The 19,113-nt window shown below is 50.1% G+C and overlaps 1 protein-coding gene across 1 annotated transcript; it reads right to left on the reverse strand.

Annotated features, from left to right (window-relative positions):
• Positions 1 to 510: 510 nt before the first annotated feature.
• LOC146206475 (uncharacterized) lies at positions 511 to 8,139 on the reverse strand. The gene is made up of 2 exons (XM_084609444.1): positions 8,133 to 8,139; positions 511 to 7,229 (listed from the first exon to the last, which is right to left on the reverse strand). Exons 1-2 carry the CDS (start codon positions 8,137 to 8,139, stop codon positions 511 to 513), a joined length of 6,726 nt encoding a protein of 2,241 aa, XP_084465570.1.
• Positions 8,140 to 19,113: the final 10,974 nt, after the last annotated feature.

Raw genomic sequence — 19,113 nt, forward strand, 5'->3', positions numbered from 1 at the left:
TGGGAAGGAAAGCTAGCACGATTTGGAAATGTTGCAGCCTCTCGTGAGTGCGGAAGCGACGTAGTAAGGCGTACGCAAACACGAGGCGGCAAAGCGCCGGAGCCGAGCAGTCAGTGCACGGCACGTCCACGAATGACAGGGGCGAAGACGTCAGGATCCGACTCTCCACTCCACTGCCCGTGGATGCCACAGTGGTATAGTGCGGGAAAATTAGGACTACGCAGCCAGAGCAAAGGTAAAAGTTATTCCTTGTTTCAAGAATCAGCGTTATCAGTGATTAGGCTTTTTTCTTCTTCTTTTGGGTAGGCGCGATACACACAAGTGCTTGATGGACAGCAGTGATATTTGTTTTAAACCGTCTTCTGAAGCAAAGTTTGTCCCCTACCGTGCGCGCCGTTATGAAACACCCGTACTGCACCGAATTGTTGGCTCCAGCCCTAGAAGCACATGGTTGTGGCACACTCTGAAGGCTTTATTGCGCGGCAAGCACCCGTCGTCGGTCGGCAGTCTTTACATGGCGGGTGGGTAGAGGCCGCCCCTGGCGCTTTCGTGCCGGATGTCCCGCTTGAGCGCGTCCATCACGCTCTTGCTGCGCGGCAGCAGCGTTGCCGGAAACATGGGGCTGCTGATGGCCGTCTGTACAATTGTGAGCAGCTGCCGGGCCAGGTCGCGGTGGATTATTTCGTGGTTGAGCCGCAGCACGTCCTCTACGCCGGCGATGACGTTGCTGAGCGCGCGCGGCGGCAGCGGCAGCATCACCTTGGGCAAGTTGCGCATGCTACTCTCGTCCATGCGCACAATCTCGTCCCGGTGCGCTGTCTTGAGGTACTGAAGGAACTGCGTGATGGAACGCTCCTCGGTGGTGGTGTGCACCTTTCGTATCACGGTCCACATCTCCTTGCGGAGCTGCTTGTCGATCTTGCCGAGGATTTCCATGGGGATCATGTGCTGCAGGTCAAGCCGTCGCAGCAGGTCGGCGAGGCGCACCCGTAGCTCGCGCGTCACCTTGCGGAGCGCAAACTTATTGTCCACAAAGGCGGCTACTGCTTTGATGAAGTGGCTCTCGACGCTCGCCGTACTCCTCGTCGGCAGGTCTCCACTGCGCAGCACGGCATCCAGCAGCCGCAGCAGCGTTTGAACGTTTACGTGGCTTTCGGACTTCTGCGTCACCTTGGTGGCGAGCACGAAGAGGATGTCGTTGACCAGTACCAGCTTCAGGGGCTGCGGGATAACGCTGTCGCGCACCTGGTCTATCACCTTCACGAGGGCCTTCTCGGTGCCGTCAGTGTAGTTGTAGAGGCGAAGCAGGCGCATGGCCACGATGGCGACACTGCCGACAACTTGCGGCTCTCGCCGTCTGGCTGTAGCAAGTGCGTCCCTGACCAGGCCGACAACCATCTGAAGATCGTTTGGCGTCCAGCTCGGGAAATCTTCGAATATGCTGCGCATCAACTCAACGGGCGCAGGCCCCGGCAGTGTTCTTAGGTATTTTTTGAGGTTTCGCAGTGCACTCAGAGGCTCGCTTTGCAGCCTGCGTAGCACTTGGATGGTGTACTTAATGACCGCCTTCAACTCGGGCCTGTCCCTAGAGGTGCGGGAAAGTCGATCCCGCAGTTGCGTCAAGAGGTCTGCCACATCTTTTATGGGCAACGAGCTGCTCCCGGCTCTTTCGTCCAGCATTTTGACCAGCTTCATGCTGAGGTCGGCCAGCTCTGGGACGCTTCTGCTCTTGAGCAACGCTGCTATGATGTCTGTAACGATCTCTGTGGCATACTCCTGGCTTGGTGCAAACTTGATGAGAGTTTCGAGGATGGGCTTTGGTATACGCTGAGCCCTGTTTATCATGTGGTGCAGCAGTGACGGAAGTATAGCAGTCTGCACAGGTGGCAGTGATCGAATGATTGGCCTTGTTATGACTGTCGGAATGTCCTGGAGAAGTAGCACGCTGTTTCTCGGCCACAGCGAAGGAACAAGTGTAACTGCGGCGTGGATGGCGCGAAGAAGCTGCTGTGCTAGCGTCACGGTCATTTGGTCAGTGGTGAGCAAGCGCATGGCTTCCACGAGCAGGTTGCCTCGGACGGTGGGATCTAGAGCAGGCGATACGAGGTCGAATGACAGCTCTTTTGTAAGATGGGTAATCTTATAGTCGCGATCTTCGACTTCTTTTGCAATATTATCGACCAAGTCGGGAGGCAGCTCATACGTCGGCCAGTGGACGTACGACAACGGTGTCATACCACTTTTCGGGATGTCTGTAAATTGCACAGGTTTCTTCTTAAGTAGGCTGGCGATTATGTACTGTATAGAGCGTGGGTATTTCGGCTGTTCAGGCGGGTGAGAGTTGAGCTTTACAGCAATATTGCGGAGGTCTTCCGGCAAAGAGCCGTTGCCAGGAGCGAGTAACCCTAGCACGAGCAAAATCTGGTTTACTGCGGTCAAGCCTTCAATGGGGCCATTGGGTTTCACGCTAATCACGTCTCTACGTAGGGTATCAAATGTCTTTCGTGGTTTAAGATTGGGCCACTTGAAATTGAGCAGCCTAGTCACAAGGTAGTCATCGACTCGCCCATTCAACAAAGAAACCAGGGTAGTCAGCACCGTGGAGCGGGCGGTAGGAGACAAATATTGGAAGCCTTCGTTGCCATAGAGAGTCAGGCAATCTGTGAGAGCAACTATCCTGAGGTGAGGTGCAATGAGGTCTCTTCGGTGGACGATTTTGTTGAGGCTCGTTAGCAGCGGCCCAATCTGCATTCTCGGGACGTTGTTGGTGCTGAGTAGCCTGAGAAGCAAAGAGACAACGTTTCCAACCACTACAGGGTTCCCAGCTGACTGTTTCACAACAGACGCCAAAATCTGAATCGTCTCTGGAGAACCCGGTGCAGTTCCGCGCGGGTTTGGTTTTATCGAGAGCAGAAGCGTGAGCGGTATGGGGGCCTTTGGATTTTGGAGGTACCTTCGAACTTCAGCAAAATTTGTGCGCGGTACAGGTACCTCCTTCAAAAGAATCTTAAGCACGGCAATCAGACGTTGTTTTGGCTTGTCTGGAATCTTGGGATTTCTTGTAAGCTCTTCTATTATTTCGATCAGGAAATGTCTCAGGTCGCCGTCAATGTTGCTTCTGTTAGTTGTTTGGACATATTGAATAAGCAGATGAATGAATTCCTTCGTTGTGAGCGTAGAAACATGGTGCACAGCTAAGTACGGAAGCAGTATCTCCAAAACCTTGTGAACTTCCTCCGTTGGTCCGCGGTACGTTTTGTTGACTAGGATGGAAATTATATTTTCTCGAAGCGTAGCCGTCATCTTTAAAGTGAGAATGGTTTTTAGGATGTCTAGACGAATTCTGACTCCAGTTTTGATTATTCTGTACAGTTCCATTACTAGCCGCTCGGTTCTATCAGTAACTATTCCTTGAAGTTGTTCCGCCGTCAAAGCTTCAACAATGATTTGAATAAGCTTCTCATCCACCGCCCGCTCAATATCAGGATGACCTATTGTAATATTGTGTGCCCCTTCGATCATCATTGTAATATCTGTTGGATGTGACATATTGGTAATGCTCTCTATGATGGCCAGTATATTAGTGGTAGACTCATTCGTGTGGGTTATGTGGTGCGATATTTTCTCAATGTTAAACTTCACTGTAGCACTTTCGGGGAATGATGGAACCGTAAACACCTTTCGTGCAGGAGTCGGAGTGGGAAGCGTCACGACCGTAGTGCCCATCGACAGTATGTTGTCTGTAGTTACAATGGTGCTTCGGAAACCGGTAGGTGTTGTGGTGTCATTCTCCCGGTTTTCTGGCTGAGCCGGCGCCGTAGGCTGCTGCGGGTACGTCACACTGGTCGACGTTTCTGTCGTAGTGTAAACAGCCTGTGTCGGCGTTGATGTCACTTGGCCTGGTGTAGTGGTCGTCGCTAAACTTCCCGTCGGCGTTCCAGTCGACGTTGTACCCGTGGTGGATACCTTCGCTGATGGTGTTTCTGTTGATGTTTTAATAAATGTGGTCGTCGTTGTCGTCTCGATTGAAGGTGTTCCTGCGGGTGTCTCCGTTGTGGTGCCGTACGTTGATGTGGAACTTGTAGTTTCAATTGGCGTCTCACTGGATCCTGTCGAAGTTGTTGTGGTTGTGGAATAACCTTCGGATGGAGTCTGGGATGATGCGGAGGTTGTCGTAAGTGTTGAATAAACTTCGGACGGAGTCTGTATCGATGTAGCAGTCGTCGTTTCTGTCGAGTAACTCCCGGAAGGTGTTTCAGTTGAGGTAGAAGTCGTGGTTGATGTCGAGTAACCTTCTGAGGGCGTCTGAATTGTCGATGTCGTTACCGTCGAGTACCTTTCGGAAGGCGTCTCCGTTGACAAGGAAGTGGTTGTTGCAGTCGAGTATGTTTCTGACGGAGTCTCGGTAGATGTTGAAGTCGTAGTCCTCGAGGAGCTTTCAGAGGGGGTCTCCGTTGGCGTCCACGTGGCTGTTGATCTCGAAGTGTAGCCTGTCGTGGTGGTCGTGGCTGTCGTGTGAGTACCTGATGGTGTTTCAGTAAAGCCTGTACTTGATTCCGTAGGTGTTGTCCCAGTTGAAGGCGTTTCCCTCACAGTCTCAGTTGTTGTGCCAACAGATGATGTTGGTGACCAACTGGAAGGAGTACCCGTGGGAGTCTCGGTTGTTGTAATAAAGGTGGTTTCGGTAGATGTGGTGGTCCCAAAAGAGGGTGTAGCCGTTGGAGTCTCGGCCGTTGTAGTAGTTGAAGTTGTGGTTTCGTACGAAGTTGTCGGTATCGATTCTTTGAAAGTTGTCCGCGTTGACTGAGTCGCAGAGGGTGTTTCTGTCGTTATCTTTGTGGATGTAAAAGCCGTGAATGTCGTCGTCTCAGTCGACTCACTTGCTGAAGGTGTTTCGGTCGAAGTTGTTGAACCAGACGTGGTGGTAGTCGCGATCGACGGAGTCATTGTCGGTGTTTCGCTTGAAAGCTCCGTTGGAGTGCCTGTACGTTCTGTGAACGTCGTCGTAAACGTAGATTTGGTTGCAGTGCTTGTTTCGATTGATGTGGATACTCCTGGAACCTCAGTAGTTGTGAAACCAGTTGTTTCTGTTGATGGTGTTTGCGACACTGACTGCTCCGTAGTAGTGGCAGTCATTACTGTAGTGGTTGGCGTTTCCGAACTCGTGGAAGTGGATGTTGTGGTTTCCTCAGATGGTGTTTCAGTGATGGTCTGTGTTCTTGACGTGGTTGTCGTTGATAATTCAGTCGTAGATACCGTGTTTGAAGCTGTCGTTGACGTTTCTGTGCTCCTAGGTGTTACTGTGCCAGAAGCCGTCACTGTACTTTCTGTGCGCCCGGTCGGAGTTCCTGTCGTTTCATAAGTCGATATTTCATTCGAAGGTGTCCCTGTGGTAGTTTCTTTAGACGTTGTTGGGCCAAAAGAAGGAGCCGATGGCGTTTCCGTTCCCGTTCCTGTTGTTGTTTCTACTTCTGTAGTTGTCGATCCTGGCGTAGTAGTGCTGTACGATGTTGTCTTCTTGGTTGTCATCTGGCGTCCTGGCGTGGTAGTTTCTTCTATTGAAGTGGATGGCGTTGCTGTCATGGCCTCTGTAGGTGTAGTTTGAACAGATAGGGCAGGCGTGCCGGTTGTGGTGTGCCAGGTCTGAGGATGACACGGGCCTTTTGGTGCTGGTGGTATGATTATGACGCTCCAGTCAATCTTGAACCACCGTGGCACTTTTAGCAAGTAGAGTATGAGGCATTCAATGTATGAGAAAGCTTTACTGCTCACAGTAGGAGTCTCAAGCATGCGGAACAAGACGCTGACAAGGTTCAGCTTTTCACATGGGCTCGCGACTACGGTTTCTATGGCTACAAGGATACTTTCATCCATTTTATCCAGCTGTTCGATCAACCGCAGCAGCGTCAAATATAGGTAAGATTTTCTCTTGGGGGTTAGCCATTCATAGTAAGGCCTGGTGTGAATTCGAAGCAATGCCGGTATCATTTTACGAGCCATTTGCCGACTGACACTGCCGAACTGGAGGAGGGATGCACTGTCGATCAGCAAATCGAGGACTCTTCCCGGCGGCCAGCTGATTGTGAGCAGCGCGGTGGCGACACCTAGCAGAGCAACCCTGCGTTCGGCGGGAATCTGGCGTGCCATCTTTGCATAAATGCTGAGCTCCGTTACGAGGTAGGCACGAACGCTCGGGGACTCGAAGAGGACGCTCTTTTGGAAGTCTTCCAGCAGCTGGGGAACGAGGTAGTCGTGCGCGTTGATCAGGTCCCTGATGCTCACCTTGGTGCAGTTTTTCTGGCGTTGGAACGAGTTGAGAACGTGGCTGAACACTCGGTTGTTCTCCGGGCTGATTCCCCCGCGGCGTTGCAGCTCTGTGATAATGCCGCGCAGGAGCGCCACAGTGCTGCCCGGCGGTCTGCAGTTGGTGGCCACGTCGATGCCGATCTTGAGCAACAGCTCGATGGAGAGCGACGATAGGCTAGCGTTGCGCATCGACTCTCGCACGAAGCGCAACATGTCGTTGTAGGCGCGTTCTTTCTCGATTGTGCGCGCCCGCGAGTAGTCGGCCGCCTCGGACTCCTGCATGCCCAGCGACTTGGGGTAACCATGGTCGAAGAGAGACGGGGCCTGCCACAGGATGGCCGCCGCCTCGTCACTCGGGCCCGTGGGTAGCAGCGTCGAACCGGCGCAGGAGCGCGCTCGCGCGAAATGGCTCAGGATGATGAGCGCGTGGCGAGCCGACGGGGCTGGTAGTCGGTCCAGCTCCGTGTCTCCGGGCGGCGCGCGGCGGCAGTCGAACGCGTGCTCGGCCAGCAGGCGGGCCACGGCGCGGGCCTCGGATGACTGGTCCTCGAATAGGGCCTCGTAGCGGCGCACCACAGGCTCAGGCAGGGTTGCCCTGCCCAGCAGCGCGCGGCCCGCGGCCCTGGCGCGTCGAGCCACGTCCCCGGGGAGCCGCTTCGCAGGCGCCGCCCACAAGAGCCGCAGCATCTGCGCTTGCGCTGGCCCGTCGGCGGGGGGCGCCCGCTCGGCGAGCTGGGCGACGCGGCCCAGGTCGGCGCCCAGCTGCGCGGCCGGCCAGCGGGGCAGCTCTTCCAGCAGGCACTCGAACAGGTCCTCGCGCATGGCAACACCGGGCACGGCCAGGTGCCGCTGCAGGTAGGGCCGCAGCGACCGCGCATCGGGACCCAGGGCACGCACCAAGCTCTCGCACGCTCCAGGACCGCCTGCGTGCCACCGCGCGCGAAATGGTACGGTCACTGGTTGGAACCGGCAGCCGAGACTCGAAAATTCTAGTCTTGCGATCGCTTATCTTATATGAGTCATCCTAGATCCCTCATGACCACCCGCGTCCCTGTAGCTGATATTGTCTTGTTATACCTGGGCGCGGGTTTGTTTGGCGTTGAGGGAATCGCGGAAGCGTACTTTCAAGAGCAAGTGCCACTGAAGCGCTTTACGATTTCGAACAACTTAAGCCACAACACCGCATATACGTCTTTATGTCACGTGCACGTATATGCGGCTGATACACTGAGGGGGAATTTTATCTCTCGCAGGTGATTAGGTTGATGCCCACAAAAACTCAGCAGCGACAACAAATAACAATTTAGGCGTAATAAGAGAACTGACGCTGTTCGTCACCGTTCATAGCTCACTGACGCTACTGCAGTGGTAAGCATTGCAGTAATGCAACTGCAAGATTCTTGAGTGCGATGCACATTCTGACTTCATTATTACTTCGTTTGTGAAACGTACCGCATGCATCAGAGCCGCAAAGATGAACAGTTAAAGCGTATGTTGTAACTGAACGGAATTGTGCAGGACTTCATATGTCCGGTCATGCAGGCCGTTATGCAGCTTTATTTGTCACTGTGTGTGTCTGAAGTCAGGCGACGTGCACACATATCCAATTTGTCTCATGGATGAAAACTGCGCAGAAGTAATGCTTTCCTTATGCCGCGCTCCCTCAAGATGTCAGGAGGCTCTTCAGTGAAACGGTGTTTAACCATTTCAGTACCCAGTGAAGTTCGCCCCACAAGCCATGTGTGACGAAAGGACTAAAAGATCGCAAGCCACTTTAAGGCATCGCATTACGTAGGCTCTGCTTGTACTCCCGCGTGGATGCATACCTGCCATTTTTTCTGCTGTGTTCCACATAAGCTGTGAGCGGGAACATAGAACATTATATTATGTGCTTTCCAGTGTAGAACGCGGAAATGTGTATGTTGTTCACTTCCCTCAAGAAGACAGGAGCCCTTCACAGCATTTCACTTCAGGACATTGTCTGCCCGCCTGGAAACCAGACAATAGAAGGGAGGTTTCAGGCCTTCCTTTAATACTCCTTCAGGACTCTGATCTTGATCCCAGATGGTGACAGCTGGAGTGATACTATATGTTATAATGAGTGATTATGTGAATAGCAGTGTAGATCTCCCAGGTCTCAGGTACGTATACCAGCGTTGAGTTGCGGCCTAATTGATTGCTCATGTTGGATTCAGCAGCACGTATATGTGCCTGATATCTGTATGCGGTGGAGCAATAGCTGGCAGAATACGAAAGGCTAATCCCACCTGTACCATGCAAAAACCTCAATCATCTCTTTTCGCAGCATTCAATTTCTCGTTGCGGGCCGAAAAGTAAAGGAGGGGCTTATAGGCTTTGCGTGTTCTCTGCTGCGGCAGAACACGAACAGATGCGTGGGCGCCCACGCTGCTGCATCAGACACGTGACGTGGAAGCAGCTGAAAGCCTTTCAATGTGAGAAGCTATCTTTGTGTCTCGTAGAGCAAATGAGAAGCGCTCTGCAAATAGCAATGATGACAAACTGGGCTTGGTTTGAACCCACCGTTTGTGTGTCTGTGCGCGAGCGCTATGCATTCGTTTGGGCTGCATATAAGTTGTGCTGTATATACCATTCTCAATGATCCTGAGGAGCGGCGGCTACCTTTCGCTTTGATATGCGCGTAATGGCACGCCAAAGACAAGGCCTCCGCTCGTCATTAACTAAGGCGCCGCGCTTGTGCTGAAGCTGTGGCACTTGAATGCGTTCCCGGTCGGAGGATGCTCAAAAGTAGATCCGGAACAAGGGCAGAGCCCCACACGTGAGAAAGCCCCGCTGCGGTGGCTCAGTAGTTAGGGCGCTTGACTGTTGAGCCCAAGGTTGCAGGATCAAATACCGGCCGCATTTCGATAGAGGCGAAAAGCAAGGCGCCCGTTTGCGGTGTGCAATGTCAGTGCACGTTAAAGATCCCTAGGTGGTCGAAATTTCCTGACCCCTCCACTACGGCGTCTCTCATGGCCCGAGTCGCTCTGGGACGTTAAACCCCGTTAATCACACCGAACACGCGCTAGAAAGTTAGCGCCAGAGGAGAACAGTGGTCATTATATGCTTGCACGGAGGTAAGAAGTTGTCAGCCTTCTCATTTCCCTAAAAACTGTAGGGCGTACAGCTGGCGCAAAGTTCCAGATTTATTCTCTCTAGCAGCGGTTTACTCCGTCAAAATTACTTGCGAAGTTAAAATACGTGTTCACCCCTGCTTCAGCGGGAAGTAGAACAAACAGCCGCTGTAGCCTCCTGTGGAAGAGAGTTCGATCTAGTCCCTTCACTTTTATAACGTACAAAGGCTGCAGCTTCTACCATAACAAAAAGAAAGAAAAATCGATCCCTGACTCCGCTGAGTGTGAAAAGGATTTTTTTTTTTTTTGTACATGGCAGATAAAAGACACGTACCGCACTCAATAAGTAGCCCGCAGCGAAGGCGTGCACCTTCGTGCACCAATCTGAACAAACTCTCTGCCTTCGTTTCCGCAGTTTCTACCAAACAATAACTGCATGCCATAGACGGCTAAAGAATTTCGTCACATACGCTCTTCGGAGGTCTCACATACGTTGTGATGCATCTGTTTCAAGACAACGAGGTGACAGAAAAAAAAAAAAAACGATTCAAGAACTGTACACGTTTCGAATCAAGCGCAACACATTCTCTAAATCTCATCATATTTGTACGATTCACCGCAAAACGTCACTATAGCAGGAGAAAAGAAGGGCGGAAGGCAGGGATGTTAACCAGAAATAATTCCGGTTGGCTACCCTGTCACTATAGTAAGTACAACTTAACGAAAGCAGTTGGTGACAATAGGCCATTCTCCTCGGCGTGCGCTTATTGCTTCGCTCACTGAACACAACACTAAACGAAATCAGCTTTTTGATGTTTGCGGTATATCAAACAAGCCAAAGGCGACAAAATGCTTGGGCTTATGATTTCGTCTTATGATTAGCTTTTTGCTTTGGCAATGAAAATAGCTTTAAATGATTTTAAGCACTATATTTTTTTCTTGCGTGTTACGCATCACCCCGTGATATTCCATTGAACTGCTGAATGATTCATACCTGAATTTTTTTTGTCGATCCTGTTTCTTCGGTTTGATCTACACCGAACGATGACTGTGACGCCAAAGTTGACTGAGTCATGCGAGGCATGGAAAACCGCTATGTGTCCGCTATGTATCCACAACCCAGAGGGCTATGGAACGAAAAATGGTAGGGGTAACATTAAGAGATAGAAAGCGTGCAGAGTGGGTCAGAGAAATAACTCAAGTTACCGACATTCTAGTGGAAATTAAAAGGAAGAAATGGACATGGGCAGGACATGTAGTGCGAAGAGAGGATAACCGATGGTCGCTGAGGGTAACAAACTGGATTCCAAGGGAAGGAAAGCGTAGCAGGGGGCGGCAGAAAGTTAGGTGGGCGGATGAGATTAAGAAGTTCGCAGGGGTCAAGTGGATGCAGATAGCACAGAACCGGGTTAAGTGGAGAAATATGGGAGAGGCCTTCGCCCTGCAGTGGGTATAATCAGGTTGATGATGATGATGATGATGATGATGATGATCCGCTGGTGAGTAGTTTTTGTGCACTACAACGGTTAATCCTTCTTCATTCAAGAACCGGGACTATAGCAAACGTGTCAGCGATTACTCTGACACATTTTCATGCCTCAATCCACCCTTAATATCACAGCCATCGTTCGGACCATGAAACTAAAACAAGTAATTCAATTATAAATTGTTTAGCGGTTGCGGCTAAATACCGTGTAGATGCATATATTTTAATATCTTACTGGGAAGGAAATAAGCAGCTAAAATGAAATTACTATACTTCTTAACAACGGGTAGTCTCTTCTTTTTTTTTTTTTTATTGTTGCAAAGGCATTCCGTGTGGTAGGGAGGACACAGAAAACTGCATGCGACAAAAAAGCCATGCGTCGCAACACTACACAAAAACGGTGCAGCGACCAAACAGCGCTGGTAAAACAAAAACAGCATGGCTACAAAACATCACAGTGATAAAACAGCACGCACATTGTCCATTGGCTGGAGTGGTGCTATAAATGCGTTAGCTTTAGACTTCACCATGATTGCGAGTCATAGTCATTATCATCAGCCAGACTACACCCGACGACAAAGCGCCGACTCGAGGACTGGTGGCGCAACAGAGAAGCTTGTTAAATTTCTTCTTTCTCTCTCTTTCTTACTTCTTCGGACTATTTGACTGAACATTTAGCATAGAATTTTCTCTCACTCCTCAATTTTTTCTACCCGTTTCTCCTGGCCTGATCCAGAACTTTGTGATCCCCCGATACAAAGGGGGATGGCCGCATCAGCATCAGCATCATCATCACCCACGGTAGGGCGAATGCCTCTCCCATATTCTTCCAACTAGCTCGGTCCTATGCAAGCTGATCCACTTGACCCCTGCGAACTTCTTAACCCCATCCGCCCACCTAACTTTCTGTCACCCCCTGCTACGCTTTCCTTCCCTTAGAATCCAATTTGTTACTTTTCTGAACCACTCTGCACGCTTCCTATCTCTCAACGTTACACCGACCATTTTTCGTTCCATAGATCTCAGCGTTGTCCTTGTGATTATTGTACGCTAATTAAATGAGCAGTTGCACTGCCGTCTCAGTAACGAACAGTACACCAAGATCACCACGGATAGAAAGAGAGAGAGAGAAAGCAAGAGCGAAAGAAATAAGAGCAGGCGGATGTCCAGGGCCAAATCTCAAACTAGCGGGGACTACACATAACCACCGGTTCTGCCGAACACTTTGTTCAAGCAACGCTGCACCATGCTGCGCATTTTTGTCGCAGTTCTGTTTTTTTTTTTTTTTTCCAGGACTATTTATATGTGCTGTGCTGACGCATGCTCTTTCCTCTTGTGCAGTTATTTCATGCTGCCGCAGTGTCATCGCGGTATGAATGTGGGACGTCAACGTTTATGGTGCGCCGGTTTTTTGTCTGCCACAAATTATGTAACGAAGAGCCAGTGAATGATTTCCGGCCCCGAATGTGACCGGATCTTCACTGCAGACTTCAGGTGTTGCCGACTCTGTTTTCCGATTCGGAAGCTCTCTGCAGCACTACGAAAGGCAAAGGGTGACCCAGGCCAATGACGTCGGCGTGTACTACACGACCGTGTTCCTATACCGCATTAATATTACATCGCGATTGACAGGCACGTAGAACACAATCATGTATATAGTGCACCATCCTGATTCGTTCAGGTCGACCTGACCTTACTTTCTTTAGTGCAGCTAATAGCTTGTGAAACGTAAAGATACTTCACACGCAGTGTGATTTAGGTTTGAATGTGCGGCATCAACAATAATTGGTCGCATAAGCCGTTTATCTGCCACAAATTATATCACGGAATACCAGAAAATTCGTTCTGTTCATGAAGGGCAAACCTTCAGCATACACCATAAATTGGATTCTTGGAACAAAATGGCATTGCTTGACCATCAGACGGGCGTGGTTTTCATTCTTGAGCTTCAAATGACCGGGCTTTAAAGGTTCAGCCTTGTCCGCCTGAGCCCCACGAAACGTCGAAAAGAGCAGGACTTGCGTCACACCAAAGGCAAATGGATGGGCATTTAGTAGAATGAATTTTACTGTATTTATGTGGGCTTCTAAATGAGTTTGTATTTTGCTTCAAGCTACAGCATCCGCTATGCTGAGCATTTTGTGCTGTGGAGGGTATTTTCTACTTGTTCGCTCTATGTGGACGGTAGGGATGTGAGGTGAGGTTGGCAATGACCCGCTCGTTTAATAAGCGCATAGTTATGAGTCGCCTCTAACCTAGCATGACCCGATGTACAAGTAATACGGTGATGTAAAATGCAAGAAGTTCTGCTGCTGTTTGTGGAGGTCTCATGGTATCTATACTGCTCCAATGTGGGTGCTACACCAGAGAAGCCATGTTGGAGTGGAAACACGGCGGCGTTGTCTCAGCGTCCAGTTAGATACTGTTGGCTGCTGTGAAGTGTGATATAAAATACCACAGAATAAATAATAGAGATAATAACAAACACTATATCCGCGGTCGGGATTCGAACCTCGGCCACACGAGCAGATCAGCTTCGAGGGTCGCCGTATCAGAAAATTTTATATGTCGTATTCTTCATTAACTTCCACCTGTGCTCAAGCCAGCCTAAAAGCAAAAGCAAAGACGTCCTAATGCGCTGCCCAAGCACTCGCAAAGCGTCCACCAAAGCAAAGGGGTCCTTTCGTCGCCGATCCTTTTTTTGACTATTCTCGATGCCACCGTAGCGTGGCGTTGATTTCGTGAACATCGCCGATATGGTCACTTCGCTACGTTCGCTTCCATTCAATCAGGTGCGATTTGATTTTTGTTTTGCTATAGACCTTTATCTTCATCTCAGACAAAACTATTTCATGTGTTCATATGCGGTTTCGTTTTTGCTTCAGTTTTCCAATACCCGAACCCGCAGTTCGGTAATCGCTTTGCATTACCACCCTCATTTGTCCTTCCGTCCGTCCACACCGCGAAGAACATTTCTGGACTGTATAAATTCAGGAGCAGGTAAAAAGTGTTTGAACTGATGGTACGTTTCTTGGGGCGACTCCTGTATACCCAGAGGAAAGCAACTGAGCTGAAAAGAAGCTGTGCTGATTTGAATGTTGTGGAAATCAAAACTAGGACCTTAGAACTGCAAGACGGGCATGCTACTTTTTGGCACGGAAGCTCGTTCGCTCAGTCTGAAGCAAGGTGGACCCACTGAAGGCGCGGTGCGGCCGAGAGGGATCCGATAACTCTTCATTCAACTCTTAAGAAGCAATTCTGAAAAGACGCTATGCAAGAGATAAACTTTATCCTTTTATGAATGCAGAAAATCCTCGCTAGATGACCAAAAAGTGACTCCTTGAAAGCACTGATTTTTATCACTTTGGAATGTGCAGGGTGCCTTTATGACGTGTTCTCTGTTTCATTCGAGGACGCGCTGCGGCGGACGTGACTGCAAAGCGCATAGCTGTGGTGGCTGCGCGCCTTCCGTTACAGGTCACTTCCAAGCATCATTTGATATTAAGCTTTGCATGCGAAAAGTGGAGATCGCTCCAAAAATCTGTCTTTACCGGGAATCGAACCATCATCCCTCTGATCCCCAGCCGAGCGCGCAAACCACTACTCTACGCCGGGTTTGTGAGGAAGAGATCGTAATTATTTTTGTCCAGGGAGCCTGCCGTGTCTATGTCGACGTAGGGAGAGGATCGAAGCAGCTAGTTGACGTGCGACAACACGGCGGAGGAGATTTCCACAATGTTGTGGCCAACAGAGTCGCGACCAGCATCTCGTCTCCAAAATATCCAATAGTAGCAGCCTCATTATTCTGACCGCCTTCATGGCGCGTCGCGTCCCTAGTCCGGGTAAGAACTTCGCCCCGGATAAAAAATTACAATTACAATTACAAAATTACACTGCTGAACCAAATTTCGAACGAAAGCATTAGCTGCGGGTGACCGAGCGTTCGTCTTCTCTTTTTCTTCTTCCTCAGCCCACATATAAAGCCCCGCTTTAACCAAGCCATATGAACGTGCCTTAGTGGCCTATAGGGATAATAACGTGAATGCTGCAGAGTCCTAGCAGGCTGATTCCGACATAACTGTCCCATGTGAAACGAGAGACCCAAATTGTCAGCTCCTGTCAACTGAGCCGTGGCTCCGACCGCGCCACGCCGACCGCTTGAGTTGGGAGCCCATATCTCTAGCTTTGTGTCACGTGGGGTGTGACGTCACAACGTCACATGGGTAAGTCGTGGCTACCGCCGCTGCGCCGACCGGTTGAGTTGGTAGCCCAGCTCTCACCCTAGTGTCACGTGGGGTGTGACGTCACAGCGTCACGTGGGTAAGACGTGGCTACCGCCGCGCTACGCTGAAGGCTCGAAACCTAGGGTAGTCTTGCTTTCGCAATAAAAACCTGTCCCCCTCACCTGGGAGGGGAGGGGGCCTTGCCGGGGGCGTCTGATGAATGATGGTAGGTTGATGGATTATGTGTGATCTTGGGGAGAGGCACCTTCGGGTGCCAAGTCCTCTTCCTCTCTGACAACGGCAAGACGAGTAAATAAACTGTTTCAAAGCGTGTCTAAAAGCAGAAGTTCTGTCAAATAAACACAGCAGGACTAGCTACAGAGGCCTTTGCCTTATCGCTGTGAAGGGGTTTTAAGTGCCTCTTAGAATTTTACGGTAAAATCCTTGTATGTCCCATCAAGGAGAAAGATCGTTGGCATTTCTTGTGGGCCCGAAATATGGTCTTGAAGATGAGTCATCAAGCAGAATAATGACGCAAAAGTTTTGATGTCATTATCTCGTGATGCTGGCCCGTCCGTGACCAAGAGCACAGCCCCTTCAGACAATGCTACACATGTTCTTAGTCCATATATACTATACACTCTGGACCTCCATGTGGCGGTACTTTTCCCAAGATTTGTGTCAAAACTGCGATACAATCGTTCGTCGCACAGTGTTCTCGGTGGTGTCATACAATTTCTCATTGGATATAACATACATCTGCTATAGCCAAGTCGGGGGTTTGCTCTCGTCAAGGATTGGAACCGACGACATACATGTACCACTGCCTTCAAACAGCGGTTTCGATGATTACTGCTCCCAGGTGCCGCGTGAAGCATGACAGCCTACGTACAATGCGCAAACACTTACACCGAATAGAATACGAGCAGAAAGAACTTTATTTCACCCGCGGGGCTATAAGGCTTTTTCGCATGCCTACATACAAGCCGTCCAGTGTCCCTGCCAATTGTTTTAGTGACAGCTTTCTTTGGGCTGTTCTTTGCCTATGCCGACAACAGAACTCTCAACGACACGCATGCATTTCTGCTTGATTTTACTCTTTTTTTTTTTTATAGCGCTCTTGCGATTCGTTAACCTATCGCCAACGTTTAGGCTTTTATCTTTCTTTTCCTCTTGACATGATCAGCTTCGACCACAAAGTGCTGTAAGCGCGGTTACTAACCTTGGTTTCTATCTTTTGACACGCGTTTTTCGCTTTGCTAATCTGTAATACAGGAGTAAATGTACGTGCTTAAACGTTTATCGTCTTTTGAACAAAAAAAATTGGCTGACAGTTACCGTTTACTGTCAGGTTGTTCTTTGCGTTTGGGGTAAAACGTGCCTGTCGGGTGTTTCGCATACTCTTGCTTTTTAACCATGATAGCGCGGTGTTGTTTGTAGGCCCAAGGACTGGGCTGTGATTTCTCAGACTTAGCAAGCTCAGCGGCAATGGGTCTTGTGTCGTAATCCCAAGAGTGCTTGGTGTGACAGAAACCCAATTTTAGCTCAGGCAGCTCTCTGCGAGCTTTTAGTGGATATACTCCACATTGCTTTTTAAATATACAGCCACCGGCATGGGGGGCTTAGAAATATCAGCCTGTAAAACTAAGGGCCACTGTTCGCCTTTCGTTCTCTCGGTGAAGTTATGGCTTGTCCTCTTAGCTCCAAACTGTTCCGACGCAAATGTGCCTTGCTCGACATCACAGGACCTGCGGCGCTTCAAAAAGACAGACAAGACGTCACACCCTACGTGCTACGAGCGAGATGCCGTCAGAAGGGTTACGTGGCTTAGAAAATGATGTTTTGAGTAGTTCTCCAAGTCTGTCAACTGTCCTTCCTGATGCAAACAGAAATGATCAGATGCGCGCGAGGCCAGAACCAGGCCTACTAACTCTGCCATCGCTTACCAACCACACATTGGCGGCTTCACTACGAAGCAGCTTGCACGAAGAAACCCGGTCAGGCTTATTGCAACGCGTTCTGTCACACAAAATAGCGCGAAGCTTTTTGTGCGCGTTAGGCCGGCTCAGAAGAGGCTCTTGGTACGCTGACGTGCTGCATGGACTGCTCTCTGGCTGCTGCGCAAGGTTTGGGCGTTCCTGCAGCTGACTGCCTATCCCCTTTGTCTTGGTCCCATTACTTAAAGGCGCAGACAATGGCCGCTCGCACCCTGTATGCTTCGGGCTTCATTCGCTCGCTGCGTTCACGCCGATCCCGCGACCTTCTTTTCAACGGCGACGTGGTTGGAAATAGCCTGACACGACTCGAACCGCAAAACTGATACGCCTCGATAGACGACACGTTTCCGTAATAACGTGCCATTCATAGTTTGCGAAAGAGGAACACCTCGCCAGAAACGGCTGCGTCCCCGCGCCTTTGCGAAACACGTTGCTGCGCCAACTGCCGCGCGCCGTGCGTAGCTGAATTCTAGCTCACCAGCAGGCGAAAACAGAGGGCAGCGTAAAGGTCGAACGCTGCAGATACAGCACGCAACGTTCGCACGCCCAGCCTGAAATTTAGACTGCGTTTCCCGAAAAAGAACGCTACTTATCGCGATGGCGATGTCCTGTGCCAGTGACAGTGACCCTAAAAACACTGTTCGTTGTTGTTTATTTCTGAACGAACGCGAGTACAACTAAATAATAGCTTTCTGCGTAACTTTTATTGCGGATGCCAATGCTTCGTTGCCGAAAAATACCGCGAGCACGCAAACTAACGCATAGAAGCTGATGCAGCAAATTGCAGTTAGCGATTACGTTTCGTTGCGTCGCTCGAAGGAAGCACGCGTCCGTGACGATGGCCCTTGAAGGCAGCTCCTTCGGCTGACGCTGTTTATCTTCTCCGATGAAAGAGCGATGTTTTAATGGGTGCTTCTCGAACGCTGGCCCTCGACGACAACCCACCGAAACGACAGTCCAATCATGGCAGCAGAATGTGTCATACAGTCAGGAAGAAATAACGGACCACTTCTACAAGTAAGTCTGTAAAGGATTGTTGCATTGAGTAAGACAGTGAAATTGAATCTTGTACTTCAGAGCAGTGAACACTCCAGCAGTGGTTAACGCCGCAGCATTGAAAAGTTTCACCTTTACAGCATCCGATTTAGACTCAGAAATGTTAGTCCCCAGTGGTTTTCCCGCTTCACCGACACAGGCTCGCTTTCGAATGGCGCTGGGTATGAACTCGTGATCACAAGCTTGTACTGACTTCGAAGGAAAATATCATGACATGCCTATATGTCGTAACTATGGCGCGGTGCCATAAGCGCCGTTCTTTGTGATGATACACTGCAAATCCAATTCGAAGCGTACGATACTGTAGAAATTGCGGAGAAGCGTTCCCATCGTCAGGGACGGAGCGCTGTCCCCAACTCCATGGGCATTGAGGACAACTTTGCCGGTGTGCAGCGATTACCGCGGTCAAATAAGAGAAAGGCTGCTTTGACTCGAAACAGGTCTTGCGAGCTATATTAAAGATGGACGCCTCAGCCACCTGCCGTGTTTTCCCCAAGCAAAGCTCTATGATGCCGAGTGCAGTTCTAACACGGCAGCGTTACATATACCTCTGAAACTCCGGGGTTGACGTTGAGCGAAAAATGACAGGCATTCCTGTGAGAGGTGGTAGTTGGCAGGTAATATGGCTGGGTATTGATTTGTCTGTGGGTTCTGTGACGTCACGGGACCACGTAGCATGTGCGGGTTGGTAGGAGGGCGCAGGAGACAGGAATCGAACCATCCGGGATGGGACCTAAGTCAGACACTGTATGCCTAGGCGAAGCAGACACAGTCGTGTGGCTTTATGTCGAGTGGTGGTCTTGCACAAAGTGCTAAAGCTTAAGACTGCATGCTAGCGAGAATGTCTGAGATGATATACTCGCAAATAATGCCATAAGTTAGTGCATGCATGCGAACGCGTGACAGGACCACGTCACGATTAAAAATACGCATCTGTTCCAATTATGTTATCC

This window comes from Amblyomma maculatum, chromosome 1 (genome assembly GCF_055883805.1).
Source record: "Amblyomma maculatum isolate TAMU_Amacu chromosome 1, ASM5588380v1, whole genome shotgun sequence".
Classification (NCBI taxonomy): Eukaryota; Metazoa; Arthropoda; class Arachnida; order Ixodida; family Ixodidae; genus Amblyomma; species Amblyomma maculatum.